This window comes from Barbatula barbatula (genome assembly GCF_947034865.1).
Source record: "Barbatula barbatula genome assembly, chromosome: 22".
Lineage (NCBI taxonomy): Eukaryota > Metazoa > Chordata > Actinopteri > Cypriniformes > Nemacheilidae > Barbatula > Barbatula barbatula.
Genome location: NC_136785.1, coordinates 5,204,070 through 5,222,250, shown reverse-complemented (window position 1 = coordinate 5,222,250; position 18,181 = coordinate 5,204,070). Strand labels below are relative to the sequence as shown.

The following is an 18,181-nucleotide window of genomic DNA, read 5'->3' as shown; positions in this document are numbered from 1 at the left end:
GAGACTGTGTGTACTGTAGCTGTGGTGTAATTTGTGTCAGATGCTATGGGGTCACATCAGGGAAAATCTATAATAATCTATTATTTCACATGCTATAACAAAATTGATTCGGATAAGTATGTGAGTAACATTGGTTTTCTGTTTGTTTGAACCAAGATACAATGTTGTTGTTGTAATATTAGCAGTGTGACAGAGCAGTTTTGAGCGTCATTGTTTATCCAGAACTCCTTTAATATTGGACACATCCAGAGACTGGAGAGAGAGAGAGAGAGAGAGAGCGAGAGAGAGAGAGCGCATTTTACAGGGGAGAGGAAACCCGCGTTGTAGAGTTGTTTGTCCATTTAGGGCTGCTGTACAAAACATGGGGGTGAAATCAATTTATGTAGACTTGCTCTATATGTAGATATAATAGCTTATTCTAAGGTATTACAAACATAACGGTTCATTACGTAAGGTCTTTATATACCGCCGAAGAAGTAGTTTTGTATATTATATTGCATTTCTGTCAATAGATCCTGTAATTGTTACTTTAACTGTTTACACATTAGGGACAATATCTAATAAGGATTATTTGTGTTCCTTTATTTTTGTATTAAGGCACTGAACACTTGTCACACTGTGAATATCGCAACAGCCCCTTCCTTTTACCTTTATTGTGTAATTCTACAATAGTTCCATTGATTTTGTTGCCTAAAATGTAGAAATGTAAATGTAGATAAGTAAATATATTATGTTATTATATATATTTTATTGTAGATTTGTTGCTGTCATCTACAAATGACTATGCAGCTTAAGCAGTGGCAACATGAGTTCAATTCTCTGTGATGTCTCGACCTACCCAGCTCCCCCTTAAAAACTGATGAGATGTTATGATATATACAATTCACTGTTAAGAAAAATGGTACAGTTTTAATCAAAATGCACAGGGAAATAAAAAAAATTCACTTGGGTCCTAAATTGCTCTCCTGAAATCAATGTACATCCCTAGGACTGAATGCAGCCTCTATAAAAGCACATGGCATTTTAGTCACTGAGATGGTCTCTGTTTGATCAAAATGTGTACCATAAATGACTGAATTAAATGAATGAATCAATGAGGTACACCACTTGGACTTTTAAAAGGGGGAGGAACTCTGTGTTTACCAAAGAAAACCAACTCCCGACCAGGTTAGGTTTACAGAGTAAGTTACTATGGTTTCTGACTCTGAATTTAAGTTACCTATCTTTTAGAAAGGGGCTGGATTTATCCCGCTTTCTCTGGTTTTACATACCTCGCATTCTGTATGTAGTCGCAATTTACGGTATTCAATATGCCATATATGTATACAGACTCTCTCCTCTGTAGTTCCCTGGTCCTGGGTTATACCAGTTTCTGAACTGCTTTCTCCTTCTTTAAAGAAATCAGGTTGCCAACAGTGTCGGAAGTAGATTTCAAATCAAATCTAGTGCCCGGCACAATGCAACTGACAATATACAACTAGACACGACAAAGAACATAACAAAAGACAAGTGTTAGGGGGTTGAGGTTCAGGTGTGAGTGCATTCATGGGTTGATCGGGTGCAAGGGACTATGGGGAGTGTAGTTCATAGTGTTAAAGGTCCGGCAAAAGGGAGCGATGAAACTGGGCGAAAGCGCTGATGCTGGGGGGGGATGTGTGGCAGAGCCGAAAGGAAATGTTACAGAAGCCATACCAAATACAAAAATCTTTCCTACAAAGAACGGTTAATGGGTTAAATTTATTATGCAATATTAAAAAGCTGAAGAAAATGAATCTACTAGAGGTCTCAGTTTTCAGACATTGCATATTTACATATATGGTGATGGTGGAAAACTATAAAATCCACATTACCTGAGAAGAGAACCAGTGGAAACATGGCTGTGAAGAAATATTGTGCCCGTTCCAATTAAAAATCTTTTTGCAGTGTCTTACCTTCAGGATCTAAACCTTTAAATCTTGCCAGTTTCTAAGTTTATGTTGTTAGACTTCTTGTATATTTATAGCAACTTGAAAAAATGTGGGTGCGATTATTACATTCTAAAATAAAGATACATGTCAGATCTGATGTCTTGACATGTGAACAAAATATGGATGGAGACACTAAAAACAAATTACTTAAAAACCAGTTAGACTGGTTTAAGCCAGATTGTCAGTGCAAAACAAAAAACAAATAAGAAAATGCATTTTACTTTGTGTCTCATACTGAACTTTCATAAGAAAAAAGGTTCTATACCTTAAAGCTGCGGTTCTTAATCCTGGTCCTCATGACCTCCCCTCACCCCCCCCCCACTCTTTATATTTTGCATCTTTCTCTTGTTTAACCCATTTAAATCACCAGCTCAAACTGTGTTCTGGAATAACTACTATAATTACAATATTTTACTTATATTTATTTAAAAATATTTGTTTTCTGCAGAAGAAAGAAAACTTTACAGGATTTAAATGACAAGAGTAAATGATAACAGAATTATTATTTTTTGGTAAACTATTGCTTTAAATGCATTATATTTATCAGTATTTCTCCTGCACGCTGTTAATACCCACAGATTTTTCCCAAAGCTTGGTGCACGGCATTCTAGGATTGCCTTCTCTGCTCTGGACACATGTGGATTGTCTTTGGAGAAAACAAGGTATCTCACGAGGAATAGCTAATGAAGTTGCCTTCATTTAAGAACAGCCTTAGTGCAAATGTAAATTTTGGTATGTTAGTAAATCACTATGCAACCTAATAACGACAGCATGAATTCAAATCTGTGTAGTGATGTCACAGCCCCCATTTGAAAACTGGATCTGCCGGCTCTGAATGCCGGTAAATGTAATTTTAAATTTCCTTGTACGTCTGTTAGTGTTCTTGAGTGTGAAAGTGTTTGACCTACAAATTACTTGATGTTTTCACGTAAGGTTTGTGAAACAAGTTTATGTAAGTCTAGAATGTCACAGAGAGCAATGCTTAGAATGTACTTTTGAAGGTTGTACTTGTGAGGTTGTGGCATACTTTTTTGTAGTTGTCGTTTAATTGAAGATGCATGGCAATGTATTGCCGAGTGGATACAGTATGCCGAGCAGATTTGCATACATACAACAAATGATACAATTACAAGCATACAGTTTATTAGATTTGCATTAGAAATTAGCATAAATCAGATATTCAATTTATACTTATATGTATAGGTTTTTGATCACTTTAATTCTTACTGTTAAAAAATTATATATAATTATACAATGTCTTTAGACAACTAGGTTGACTATATTAAACAATACCGATTTACCAATAAAAAAGACAAAGGGCTATTAATAAAAGCCTTTCTTATATTTGTCTAAAACTAAATCATAAGTGCAGTGATGGTTAGATAAGAAATGCAGTTATGTATGCGTGCGTGTGTGCTGTCATCTCTCATGGAGCGATTTTACGAAAGCTTCTCAGACTCATGGTGTAGTTACTGGGAAGTCCACGTCTTTCAAATTCTTCCTGGAGCTGAAACATAATATTTAAAGATATTTTTCGACTCTTTCCCAATAGATTATTGAAATAATTGATTATCTGTATTACATATTATTTATTATCTGTGAGACAACAAAACATACAGTAAAATAAACAAGTTCTTCATAAGAGGTGATTGTTTTACACTGACAGGTAGTTACTCACTTTTATAATCACGAATTCTTCAATCCGAGACTTGGACAGATTTTCTTCACTTGTAACTTGCAGTCTGAGTCCCACCACTGATCAGTAAAAATCATAAAAAGTGTAAATATAAAATACACATTTGCATAAAATAATATGAAAAACAGAAGAAGTCTGTTTAGATTATTATACACATTTTGAAAAATAAAAAAGCACTAAACATACCATAGTTATCTGCAAGTGATGGTTAATAAAATGATCACCATGTTGACCAGAGAATAAACAGAAGACAAAGTTAATGTGATAACATATAATTTACTAGACAAATAACAATACCATTTAAATTACGCTAAAGTCAATCGATTTCATTCTGCTTGCTGCTCTATGTTAACAGTGTGAAGTTAAAGCTTTGATTTTAAGATCTGAAAAGGAGGATGATCTCACCTCCATAACAGAAGAAAGGTAAACGCTCAAAGCAGCTCTCATCTGTCCACTGGGCAAGAGATTTTAAAGACACTGCGGTACAGTGTTGAGCTCCCTGAAGTCCTTGGACATTTAAACCATTATCTGGTTGGGGAGGAGCATATGAAGTGTAGGGCAGCCAGTATGTGAAAGAAGAGTTGCTCTCATCTGCCCACAGTCTGTTTCTATAGAGACCAATCCACCCATAATGACCATTAGAAGTAAAGTTCTGCATTTGTTGATGTTCTGTCTCATTTCTCACGATGGCCAGGTCTGTGTAAAACTTTCTGCAGTATCTCTGAGCTCCACTCCAGGTCTGATGCTGATTTACCCAAATATACCTCTGAGAGGTGTTTTCTCTTCCTACAATACAAGAATACTGCAGGATTAAAAGATTTGTTTAAAGAAGCTTCAAGCAATTTGATGAACATTTTTAGATTGAAAATCTTACCATCATAGCAAACAAATGGCAAATAATTGTCACACGAGGAATCAAACCAGCTTCCATCTATCCACGTATAAACACACAGATCATTTCCTCCATTGTTGTTTGGTTCATGATTCCAGTTTCTGAATTCTCTCTCTCCTTCCTGATAGAAATCATCATCATCCAGTGACCATCTCCAGCTGTTCAGATCATCATACTGTCCAATCCAAGCTGATCCATTGTAACTCCCATTAACTGTGTTCATCACACTGTTTATCTCCGTCATGTTTTCAATGGTGGCCAGATCAGTATAATTTTGTCTGCAGTATGTCTGAGCTTCAGACCAGGTCTTATTCACTGATATAAAGTGATACTGACGGGATGATCCCAAAGATGACCCTGTGAAATAGTATTAGAATGTATAAATATTTATCAATTATTCAGCTAATTACTTTTCAGTACTTTCACAAATCTGTTACTCTTCAAATGGCATGGCCTAAATTTTTAATCTGTGGTTTGGATGGTTTACTCACGGTTATAGCATAGAAAGGGTAAAGTATTATTGCAGTTTTCATTCGTCCATTTCCCAGCATCACTGAATGACACAGAAGTGCAGTGTTCACTGTCTCCAGCATTGTTCGGCTCTCCTGACCTCCAGTTACTGAATGTAGAGTTACTCTGATCTGACCAAGATCTAGTTCTGTACAGACCAATCCAAACATCACCATAATATTGTAATAAAGATAGGATCCTCTCATTCTCAGTCTCATTCCTGACACTGACAAGATCTGTGTGATGTTCTCTGCAGTATCTCTGAGCTTCAGTCCAGTTTAAGTAATTGTTAACAAACACAAAACTTGCACTGGCATTCTGTCTTCCTGTGGGACACAATTACAGTATGTTAAATGTCTCATAGTAAATATGTATCATAAATATGTTGTCATGACTATTTAAAATACCATTAACGTTTCTCACCATCATAGCAAACAAAGGGATGTGAAGTGAAGCAATCGTCTTCACTCCAAATTCTGCTGGAATATGACAGGAACACACAAAAGCTCTGTCCATGCCAGTTTCTTGGTTGCTGGACATACCAGCTATTAAAACCTCTTCCCAACTGTGTGTTTCCCAGAGACCATCTCCAGCTTTTCAGATCATCATACAGTCCAATCCAGGAGGAACCATAGTAAATCCCACGTACTGTTTTAATAAGTCTGTTCATCTCTGTCATGTTATCAATGGTGGCCAGATCAGTGTAATTCTGTCTGCAGTATGTCTCAGCTTCAGACCAGGTCTTAGACTCAGATATAAAGTGATACTGGCGGGGACTGCATGAAGATTGTGTGCAGTTTCCTGTAAGTAAAAAATATTAAGCACCAGGACAAAAACCAACCCAGTCTCAATTCAGTTCGTGGCATAGGCTAGAAATTTAGAATCTATTGGTTCGTGTTATGGGACACAAATTTCAAAATGTTTTCATGTCACTTAGCACGACTTTTAATATACAGACCGTGTGTCTATATGCATTTATATATTTATAATACCTGACGTCAAAGATAGCCTACGAATTCCCATCAGACTGCGTTTATATATATTTATATATATGAAAGATATGGTGTTTTAAATAATGTTAGATTGTTCTGGTGACACGAAAAAATGGGGAAATTCTTGTCTATGAACAAGAATCAATAGATTACATTTGGTGACAATGTCACAAATTCCGACGAGACTGTGTTGCAAAAACATACCAACCAAAAATGAAATATAGAGTTTTAAACATAAACTCACTACTGTAGCAGATGAAGGGCATGTGGGTTAAGCAGTTCTCATCTGTCCATCTGCCTGAATCTCTCAATGATAAAGCAGTGCAGTGCTGGTTATTCCTCTGACCATAACCATAATTTCCATTATCTGGTTGTGCGTTTGACTGTGGAACATATTGTCTCCAGTTTTGATATTTGGTACTTTGACCATTCGACCAACTCCTGTTCCTGGACAGACCGATCCAGACTCCACCACCTGTACTCTGTAGGATCTTCTGATTCTCTGTCTGGTCTCTCACATTGGCGAGATCTGTGTAATATTGTCTGCAGTATCTCTGAGCGTCTGCCCAGCTTCTACTGTCATAAATTCTGATGTAACTCTGTGTGTTATTGTTTCCTAAGTCATAAAAATAAAATTAAATATATATTCTCAGGCATTATCTTACTAAATTATAAGCAAACCTGAGAAATAAAATATTCTTACCGTTATAGCAAACAAATGGCAAGTTGCTGTCACATGATGAATCAAACCATTTGCCATCATAATTCATATAAACACACAGCTCATTTCCACCATTGTTGTCCGGTTGATGATTCCAGTTTCTGAATTCTCTCTCTCCTTCCTGATAGAAATCATCATCTTTCAGTGACCACCTCCAGCTGTTCAGATCACCATACAGTCCAATCCAGGCTGATCCATTGTAACTCCCCTTAACTGTGTTGATCACACTGTTCATCTCCGTCATGTGATCAAAAGTGGCCAGATCAATGTAATTCTGTCTGCAGTATGTCTGAGCTTCAGACCAGGTCTTAGACTCAGAAATAAAATGGTACTGACGGGATGATGCCAAAGAGGACACTGTGGAGAATATGTCAAAATGTAACATTCCATATTTTAAGAATATTCTGGCAGTAAAACGTACTCGGTTACTGACGTAACCTCGGTTCCCTGAGATACGGGAACGAGTACTGCGTAGCAGGACGCTATGGGAAAAACTCATCCAAAGCAGAAAGTACCCGGGCCTGAAGGGCCGGGACGTCCAGACTGTAGAATCTTGTAAAAGTGGGCGGCGAAGCCCAGCAGGCCGCCGCACAGATATCCTCTATAGAGACACCACTAGACCAGGCCCAGGAAGAGGCAACGCCTCTAGTAGAATGGGCTCTAACTCTTGTGGGACATTGAAGGCCCAAGGAAGAGTACACCAGCGATATAGCCTCGACTATCCATTTTGACAGTCTATGTTTCGAGACGGAAGACCCTCTGGTGCGGTCACCGAAGCACACAAAGAGCTGTTCCGACCGTCTGAATGGGGCGGAGCGCTCAATGTAGATTTTTAATGCTCTGACTGGGCAGAGCAGGTTAGGCTCTGGGTCCTGCTCGGAGGAGGGGAGTGCAGAGAGCGCAATAACCTGTGCTCTGAACGGAGTAGAGGGCACCTTAGGTACATAGCCTTGGTTTGAGGATGACCTTGGCGTCGTTAGGCCCAAATTCAAGACAGGAGGGGCTCACAGAGAGAGCCTGTAGGTCACCCACATGCTTCACCGATGCTAAAGCGAGAAGCAGAGCGGTCTTCAGCGTTAAGGAACGGAGGTCCACAGATTGCAGAGGCTCAAAGGGAGAACTCTTTAGAGCCCTCAGGACCGTGGGCAGATCCCAAGTGGGAACTGTAAGAGGGCGAGGGGGGTGTAACCGCCTGGAGCCCTTCAAGAAACAAACGATGAGGTCGTTCTTGCCCACTCCTTTTCCCTTGATGTGGGTATGTGAGGCTGAAATGGCTGCCACATAGACTCTGAGCGTGGAAGGGGCACGGCCGTTATCCAACAACTCTTGCAAGAATGACAGTATCAGCGATATGTCACAGGACACCGGGTCAGTGCCGCGTGGTGTACACCAGGAGGCGAAGACAGACCATTTGAGGGGTAGAGACGTCTAGTGGACGGGGCTCTAGCCTGGGATATGATGTTCAGGACGCTCTCGGGGAGGTCCGTAGGCTCCCGTCGAGAGGCCAAAGGTGCAGAGCCCACCGCTCTGGCTGGGGGTGCCATATCGTGTTCCCTGCCTGAGAGAGGAGGTCCCGCCTCAGGGGAATGGGTCACGGGGCTGCTACTAGCAGCTGAGAGAGATCTGCGACCCAAGGCTGGTTCTTCCACAGAGGGGCTACCAATAGCACTCGGTGCGCTTGATCTCTGATCCTCCTGATCGTCTACTGTAAGAGAGCGATCGGGGGAAAAGCATAGAGGAGCCGGTTTGGCCAAGTGTGGGCCAAGGCGTCCCTTCCCTTCGAAAAGTACGTTGGGCAGTGAGTATTGTCTTCTGAGGCGAAAAGGTCGACTTCTGCCTTGTCGAAGATTTGCAAGATTCGCTGAACCGACATGGGGTGGAGCGTCCATTCGTCCGAAGGAACATTGCTCCGAGATAGCATATCTGCCCCCCGGTTCAGTCTGCCTGGAACGTGAGTTGCCCTCAGTGAGCGCAGATTGGACTGGGCCCCTTCCAAGAGGCGTAATACCAGGGAAAAAAGGCGTCTTGAGGAGAGGCCTCCCTGGTGATTTATGTAAGATACCACCGTCATGCTGTCTGATCGGACTAAGACATGGCGGTCCTTTAGTACCGGCAGGAAGTAGCGAAGAGCCAACCATACTGCCTGCATTTCCAGGTAGTTGATGTGGAGGCTTCTTTCCTGGTTCGACCAGTGGCCGAAGGCAGGTTCGCCGTCGCACAGAGCCCCCCAACCCGTGTTGCGTCTGTCGTGACCACTTTCCTGCGGCACGTGGAGCCCAGGGGCACATCCTGCTCTAGCCAAAGGGGATCTTTCCACAAGGCTAGGGCGGTTAGGCAGGCTTGGTTCACCAACACACGTAGACGTCCGAGACACCAAGCGTGTGGAGGCGGCTTTAAGCGGGTTCCTCTGGGGGAGACTACTCTAAACCCAGCTCGTTGACTGCCTTTGTGAGGACCCGGAAGAGTTCGGAGTGTGCACTTGGTGCGTATGGCCCGGGGAAAGCTCTCTCTCTGGAGAAGGCGAGGCACACCGAGCGGTCGTGAGCTCGCGCTTCCCCGAGCGCTTAGTTCCTCTACCCCACTGCTTCATTCGCACAGTGGCCTGTGCGGGCTGAGGCGGGAGGGATCGAGGGGCGGAGTCACTTTCTGAAAAGAAAGTTATCCGCGAGCGCAGAGAGGAGAGACTCATACTCTCGCAATGAGAGCATTCCATCTCTTTGAGCGCGTCCTCAGCGTGGGAGAGACCCAGGCATGAGACGCACTCGTCGTGCCCGTCAGCGGCGTGCAGGAAGACCCCACACGAGTGACAGGGACGATGCGGCATTTGAAACAACGCCAGGTAAGAAAATTGCTCTTTTAGCGTCGCCGGATAGCGGCAGGGAAAAGACCGTTGCTGTAATAGCGAAACCGCTCGCTAGCGAAGCCGGCAACAGAATCCGCTGAAGCGAAGCCGCTGAGCAGGAGGTCGAATCCGCTGCAGGTGCTCTCTCGATGGCGAAGTCAGTCCGTCTTGGGAAGCAAAGAAGAGTCGTCGCTGAAGGAGAAGAGATCTGAGGACTCTACGGCGATGCGTCGGCTTATATAGCCGTAAGCCCCGCCCCTTCTGGCGGGTACCATCACCATTGGTCCAGCAGCTCAGCTACCATAGGTTTAAAGTTTTACTTTTTTCCAACCAATGACCATGCAGTTTTCACTGCGCTATTGAATTGCTTCGGTCATCGGAGAAAAAGGAGTTTTCCCCATAGCGTCCTGCTACGCAGTACGAGTGAAGTATCGATAGGGAACACAAATATACTCACCATTGTAGCAAATGAAAGGTAACTGATAATTGCAGTTTTCATCCGTCCACATTGAGTCATTCAATGACATAGCAGTACAGTTTCCAGCATTATTCTGTATTCCTATCTTCCAGTTACTAAATGTAGAGTTACTATGATCTGACCAAGTACCAGGTCTGTACAACCCAATCCAAACATTCCAGTGATTGTAATTCTTGAGTGAATATTGGATCTTCTGGTTTTCAGCTTCATTTCTGACACTGACAAGATCTGTGTGATGTTCTCTGCAGTAACTCTGAGCTTCAGTCCAGTTTTTGTATTGATAAACCAAAACATAACTAGCACTTGCATTTTGACTTCCTGAAAGCATTAAGCAGTAAGAGGTTGGTTATTTCATAGAAATGTATCTCTTATTTTTTCATTGTGCTTTATTATTTTAACTGCTCACCATCATAGCATACAAAAAAAAGTGTGTAGTAGCAATTTAATGTATACCAAATCCCATCGTTTGTTTTCATGTTCACACATAGACTCTGTCCTCCATAGTTCACTGGCTCTTCTTTATACCAGTTTCTGAACTGTTTTTGTTCCTGACTGAAGAAATCACTGTCCTCTAGAGTCCATTTCCAAGTGTTCAGATCATCATAGAGTCCAATCCAGGCCAGATCAATGGAGTTATAGTCATTCACTGTGTTGAGTAACTGCTCCGTCTCTTGTTCATTTTCAGTGGTCACCAGATCAGTGTATTTATCTCTACAGTAGCTCTGAGCTTCTGGCCATGTTTTGGATTCATTTACAAAAATAAACTGACTTGGAACACACAAGGAGAAGGTAATAAAACCTGTTTTAGGGACAGTTAAGGAACAAAATGAAATGTTTGTATAGTCAGGTTGTATATGATATAAATAATTGTAAAATCAGCTTTGAGATTTAATTCAAATTTAGGGCTTACCTGATAAAAGAAGCAGTGGTAACATAGCTGTTGGAATAACAGAATAACTTTTTAAATATACGCTTTTATTTTCAAAGTTTTAATTGCTAGAATAAACGTGACTATAAGTTTACCTTTGGATTTGAAAGCTTGTCTCTGCTCCTGTTAGCTGGTTAAGGTTTAGACTTTGTTCATACCACCTGGTTTAATAAAGCCAAAATGTGGGAGGAATCACAAATCCGGTTTAATCACATAGTTCTGTTTAGCAAATATACAGAGTTTGAGTAGAATGGGCTGTACTTTGTTCCCAACCCTTATTTTAATTATCTTTATGAATAGAATGATTTCAACATCTTATCGTGTGACTGATGTTGTTTTGATCAGCACATGTCTTAAATTTGACAGTCATTATCAGAAAAAAAAGAACAAATCAACATTATAGGATATTTTTATCCATGACCTTAAGTGTCTTCAAGTGTAGTGTATGTGTACACAGATGTTCTATAAGTACTAACATTGCTTTTGCTTCACCCATACTATTTTTTTTAGATCTTATTTAATAACTCCAGTAATTTATAGTTTTTAAAAGTTAAATCACTTGAAATGATTAAATCTAAAATATCTAAATCTCATAAAAAATGTGCATCGCTTCTAATCATTCACCTTTCTATTCTGTAGAATATCGTTTTGCTAGAAAAATGCATGCAACCGTTTAAGAGACATTCAGAAATATATCATACAAAACACAAACAAGCATTAAAAAAAATGCGACATGCACTTGCTCTCCATTTTGTTTTTGTTACACTCTTTTGCTTATGGTTGGAGTGCGTTGTAGGCATGGTGCCATACAATAGCATGGTGTCATTTGAACTATTTAACACGAGAACAATAAAACAATTGAAAAAAAATGAAACATTCTAGTAGTAGTTTATAGGAATGGGCATCGTTTAACAATGAGAATCTGTTTAAATAGATAGTGGCACAATAAACATGATAATACAATAAAGTGTCTTGAAAAGAATATGAAATATGAAAGTTACTAGTGAAATAGAAAACCGTTTGTGTTCAGAAATGCTAAGTGTGTGCCTGCGTGTACATTTCTTCCTGACTTGAGGTCATCTTAGGTTATACATTTTTCTTTCTTTTGTAACACGCTTTTCCAGCAGGAAAATACCTTCAGAGATCAGCCTATAATGTATTACTATTATCTGAATTATCTGAATATGTGAGTTGCATGCCAATGCAAAATAACCAAACATTTCGTATGCCAGTATAGGTTTTTTTTGTCTTACAGTTTTTCTCGATTGTTAACACACAAATATTGGTACTTGAGACACAATGACCACAACATGTAACTCATTCACCAACCCCCTGAACCAATTCTGCTAAACTACAAGCACAATTCCTGCTTTACACTCACATTGCAGTTCTAAAACACACTTTTTTCAAAACACTAAACACAATTCTCTGCGTTTGGCACAATTTTCGGGCAGAAAAATCTCTTGTTTTCACAAGGTACACACTGCCATTCAAATATGAACACTCACTCATCACATGTGTAAACACCTGTCACAAACGCTTATACCCCTTCTCCAAGCTATGGAAGACACATGTGGAGATATAGCAGGACTTTTCATGGCTGGACTGAAAAACATTGCTTGTGATGTGGATGATGTGCTGTGGTCAGACCCAAACCCAAGAGAAGATGCAGCATAGTTTATTTACTGTAACTGTATACAGTAAATTCTTCTGTTGTTTTGTATGTAGACCACTGTATGTGCCACTTTGCGTTGGTTGGGATGTACACTGTACATTGTTTTTGTTGGAAAAATAAAATATATTTGTTATCGTGTATTTGTGTGTTCTGACTATAAAATCTATTTTTTATATATATATACAAAAAATATTTTACAACACACTTGTATATGTACTGTCTGTAGTAAGTGTAACACTGAACCAAATAAAGCGCAAAGTCATTATGATGAATGGAGAAGTGTTTTACATAGATCATAGTGTTTTATAAAGAGCACATCAGTGTTCAAGTGGTTCTAATAAATGTTTATTCATATGATGGTTTGTGTTTGTCATTTGAAAACAAAATACCATTTTGAGAAGAAAGAACATTGTTTTGAATGTAAAGTTTCATTTTGCAGGAGAAGTGAGGGGTTTTGCCCATTGTGTTTGTGTTTTTGGATTTGTGTGTAGAGTTCTGAGAATATGAGGCATGCTTTCAGAAAATGTGTGTAAACAATCGAGAAAAACTGTAAAGAAGTCTTACCTCTAGCATGAAGCTTTGACCTAAAAAAATACATGTATTACATTTTTTGTTGTGGTGTAGTTTATGTTTATGTATTAAACAGTCGAATAAAACTAATACATTATTATGTATTTATCTGCAATGTTATCTGCTACCACTGGATACCATCCAATGAACATACATGACACTCGCGTATCCAGTTTATGTATAATCTGCTGCACCATCGCATATTGCGGTGTCTACATAATGCAGAACGTGCATTGGTGGACGAAGTAAACAAACCATGTACTTGAGGAAAAGTAGAGATACCCAAGGTAAAATATTACTCAAGTGCTGCCTTTACACTTTCACTTGAGTAAAAGTACAAAAGTATTTGCCTTCAAATGTACTCAAGTATCCAGTACTATGATTTGCTTTTATGGCTTTAATGTCCTATTATCATGTTTGTCACAAGCCTCTTGCTTAACTCAGACTATGTGAAGACTCAAATGTCACTCTTGGCACATCAATCTATTAATAAAATTACATTCATTAGTCAGACAGACACTGATGTGTATCAACATTTTCATAAGCCCAAAACCTTGAAGCCAAAAAATTCCTTTAGAACAAAATTAAATAACAGGACTTGAGAGCAGATTCGGTTTAACATTTATTTGTAACAGTAATCCAAGTTTTTATTTAAACTTAAACTTGCAATGGAACAAAAGGATCGTAAAAACATACATATGTACTAATCTAAATGGATTCACTGAACCACATTACATCACATTCTCGCTAAGCAATTAGACATTTCTCCAACTTGAATTCTTGAAAGAGGGAACGGCCGAGGCGGGTCACGCGAGTGATAATGAGTGTCAGCTCCGGGTTGCACAGGTCTCGCATCTCTCATGAAGGAGCTGGAATAACAAGAGGATGTTGACTAGTGTTGGGCAGTAACGCGTTACTGTAACGCAGTTACTTTTGGCAGTAATTACAGTTTTTTACGATTGCTAAACGCCTGTGAGCACAACTGCAGCTACATGTGCAAAACTCTAACTACAGTCTGCACAGCAGCAGTTCATGTGGACCAAACTCTAGTTCGTTTTTCATTGCTTGAACACAGTTTTCAAAACTCTACACACTTATCCCACGACTTTAACCACGACCTACACAACACTGTGGTTTTACAGCACTTTGTTCAAATGCTAAAACACTGCTGTCAAAACTGTGAACCACACATTCAAAACAGAATAGATTTCAGCTTTGTGCCTTTCAAACACTGCTGGTTGCAATTTCAGCTGAAAGGCTAAGCAGGTGTCTTGTTTTAGATTTGTGAGTGAACACACAGACATATATATATATATATATATATATATATATATAGGTAGAGCTCAGAAAGACTAATTTTGGAAATGGAACAAGGAAGACGGGTTCGTGGTGGGAGAAGGGTGGCAGGGAGAGGATGGATGCGTGGAGGAAGACACAGAAGACACAGAGCTGTTATTTCAGATGAAATAAGGGCTTCACTTATAGACCCTGTGGTGAACCATGGTCTCTCATTGAGAGAGGAAGGGTTGAGGGTGCAACACAATCTGCAAAGATCCACAGTGGCATCTGTAAGTCGGATTTTCCATCATACAAACAGATGAGATTTACATCCTTACAGTAAATGAAAACATTACAGGAATTTATTTTCTATTGTAATTACAGTATAGAATATTTACACAGATATATATGACAGTAAATTGGACTGTAAAATATATTTTTACAACAGGACCCAAAGGCCGGCCCCAACAGGAGGAAGAGGAGAAATATGACTTTGTATGAAGTCACTGAAATTATTGAAACTGGAAAGATGAAAAGTTAGTATTTTCTGTATTGGTGTTTGATGCTAGTGTTTTTCCTCTCAGTGTGTTGTGAGTGACAGTGTGTGTTATCTCAGTGAGGGTTGTGTATTGTGTTTGGATGCACTGAGCCTGTTTTGAGCCGTGTGTTAAGAGTTGTGTTGCTTTGAATGAGTTTTGCAGGTGATCTGAACAGTTTAGCTCAGGTGACTGTTGGTAGTGCAGACTGTTGTTAGAGTTTTGCACATGTAGCTGCAGTTGTGCTCACAGGCGTTTAGCAATCGTAAAAAACTGTAAGGTTCACTGATAGCGCCCATGTTTGACAGAAAGTGTGCAGGATGTCTAGATGTTGCTGTAGACCCTCTTTTGTGGGTGACAGCAGCACCAGATCATCTGCAAACAGAAGGCATTTCACTTCAGTGTCTAGTAGGATGGGACCGGGTGCTGGTGACTGTTCTAAAGCTCGAGCTAATTCATTAATGTAGATGTTAAATAGAGTAGGACTCAGACTACAGCCCTGTCTTACTCCACGACTCTGGGAGAGGAAGTCTGTGTGCTTGTTGCCTATTTTAACTGCAAATTTGTTATCCGTGTACATTGATTTGATGATGTCGTAGGTTTTTCCTCCAATGCCGCATTGAATAAGCTGAAAGAAAAGCCCCTCATGCCAGATTGAGTCAAAAGCTTTTTTAAAGTCAACAAAGCATGAGAAGAGTTTTCCTTTATTTTGGTTAATTTCTTGGTCGATTAGAGTATGAAGGGTATAAATATGATCTGATGTGCGGTATTTTGGTTGGAAACCGATTTGGCATTTTCTCAGAATGTTTCTGTCATTTAGAAAGTTGGTGAGTCGGCTGTTTAGGATGTTACAGAAGAGTTTACCTAAGTTGCTGTTTACGCATATTCCGCGGTAGTTATTTGGGTCGAATTTGTCTCCGCTTTTATGGATTGGGGTAATAAGACCTCGGTTCCAGATGCTGGGGAATATACCTGTATTAAGGATGGTGTTTAACAGTTTGAGGATGGCAAGTTTGAATTTTTGGTCCGTGTTTTTAATCATCTCATTACAGTAAGAATGCCATCAATTCCGCTTGCTTTTCTGGATTTACAGTTTTTCTCGATTGTTAACACACAAATATTGGTACTTGAGACACAATGACCACAACATGTAACTCATTCACCAACCCCCTGAACCAATTCTGCAAAACTACAAGCACAATTCCTGCTTTACACTCACATTGCAATTCTAAAACACACTTTTTTCAAAAACACTACACACAATTCTCTGCATTTGGCACAATTTTCGGGCAGACAATTCTCTTGTTTTCACAAGGAACACACTGCCATTCAAATATGCACACTGACTCATCACATGGGCAAACACCTGTCACAAACGCCTATACCCCTTCTCCAAGCTAAGGAAGACGATATAGCAGCTGATGCTTTTCATGGCTGGACTGAAAAACATTGTTTGTGATGTGGATGAGGTGCTGTAGTCAGACCCAAACCGAAGAGAAGATGCAGCATATTTTTTCTTACTGTAACTCTATACAGTAAATTCTTCTGTTGTTTTGTATGTACACCACTGTATGTGCAACTTTGCGTTGGTTGGGATGTACACTGTACATTGTTTTTGTTGGAAAAATAAAATATATTTGTTATCGTGTTCTGACTATAAAAACTATTTATATATATATTTGTAGTACAGACTATATATATATATATATATATATACTACAAATATTTTACAACACACTTACAGTTTTTCTCGATTGTTTACACACAAATATTGCTACTTGAGACCCAATGACCACAACATGTAACTCATTCACCAAACCCCCGAACCAATTCTGCTAAACTACAAGCACAATTCCTGCTTTACACTCACGTTGCAGATCTAAAACACACTTTTTTCAAAACACTAAACACAATTCTCTGCATTTGGCACAATTTTCGGGCAGAAAAGCTCTTGTTTTCACAAGGAACACACTGCCATTCAAATATGAACACTGACTCATCACATGGGCAAACACCTGTCACAAACACCTATACCCCTTCTCCAAGCTATGGAAGACGCATGTGGAGGTATAGCAGCTGATGCTTTTCATGGCTGGACTGAAAAACATTGCTTGTGATGTGGATGAGGTGCTGTGGTCAGACCCAAACCCAAGAGAAGATGCAGCATCGTTTTTTTACTGTAACTGTATACAGTAAATTCTTCTGTTGTTTTGTATGTACACCACTGTATGCGCAACTTTGCGTTGGTTGGGATGTACACTGTACATTGTTTTTGTTGGAAGTGTTTTCCATTCATCATAGTGTTTTATAAAGAGCACATCAGTGTTCAACTGGTTCTTATAAATGTCTATTCATATGATGGTTTGTGTTTGTCATTTGAAAACAAAATACCATTTTGAGAAGAAAGAACATTGTTTTGAATGTAAAGTTTCATTTTGCAGGAGAAGTGAGGGGTTTTGCCAATTGTGTTTGTGTTTTTGGATTTGTGTGTAGAGTTCTGAGAATATGAGGCATGCTTTCAGAAAATGTGTGTAAACAATCGAGAAAAACTGTAAGTTTGCATATATTATCGCATAGTTCCTCTAGTGTAATTTGGTAATCTAAAGGGTTTTGGTAATCTTTAATAGTTGATTCTAGGGTGCTTAGTTTGTCTTCAAGGGTAGTTTGTTCGTGGTTGTTGTTTATATTACTAAAGAGGTTAGAGAAGTGGTTTATCCATACATCTCTGTTCTGAATGGGTAGTTCTTCATGGTGAGATTTATTAAGTGCGTTCCAATGTTCCCAGAAGCGGTTAGTTTCTAGAGATTGTTCAATTGCTCTTAGCTGATTTTGTATATCTTGTTTCTTTTTTGTCCTTAGGGTGTCTTTATATTCTTTATATTCATTATTTCACGTTAGTTGAGCATCCAATCTGTCGATGCACCTCCAGAAACTACATGCATCGACAAAGCTAGACGCTAACCCGGTGTCGGACTCAGTGGATACACTCGAAGTGAGTCAAGCCCCTCCAGCCAAACAACAGTGACTAGATTTTAACCGGACTGTTAGCCAGGGACAGATACACAAAGCTATTATTGCACAGTATGTTATGTTGTT

The 18,181-nt window shown here is 39.6% G+C and overlaps 1 protein-coding gene across 2 annotated transcripts; it reads right to left on the bottom strand.

Annotated features, from left to right (window-relative positions):
- Nucleotides 1–3,000: 3,000 nt before the first annotated feature.
- On the bottom strand, nt 3,001–11,169 carry LOC306910913 (macrophage mannose receptor 1-like). Of its 2 annotated transcripts, XM_079485825.1 has the most exons (12): nt 11,122–11,169; nt 11,009–11,035; nt 10,505–10,897; nt 10,078–10,416; nt 6,761–7,135; nt 6,302–6,673; nt 5,489–5,866; nt 5,047–5,391; nt 4,538–4,912; nt 4,069–4,449; nt 3,646–3,722; nt 3,001–3,474 (listed from the first exon to the last, which is right to left on the bottom strand). In XM_079485825.1, exons 2-12 carry the CDS (start codon nt 11,031–11,033, stop codon nt 3,394–3,396), a joined length of 3,141 nt encoding a protein of 1,046 aa, XP_079341951.1. In that variant the 5' UTR covers nt 11,034–11,035; nt 11,122–11,169; the 3' UTR covers nt 3,001–3,393. The 2 variants fall into 2 exon arrangements, with proteins under 2 accessions (XP_079341951.1, XP_079341952.1); XM_079485826.1 differs by having other exon boundaries at nt 11,009–11,144.
- Between the last annotated feature and the right edge of the window lie 7,012 nt (nt 11,170–18,181).

Coding starts and splice junctions, on each gene's coding strand:
- LOC306910913 (XM_079485825.1), bottom strand. CDS start 11,033: ATGTTACCACTGCTTCTTTTATCAG. Junction 4,913..5,046: donor ACCCTTTCTATGCTATAACC/GTGAGTAAACCA, acceptor ACTATTTCACAG/GGTCATCTTTGGGATCATCC. Junction 3,723..4,068: donor ACCTTTCTTCTGTTATGGAG/GTGAGATCATCC, acceptor TTTACTGATCAG/TGGTGGGACTCAGACTGCAA.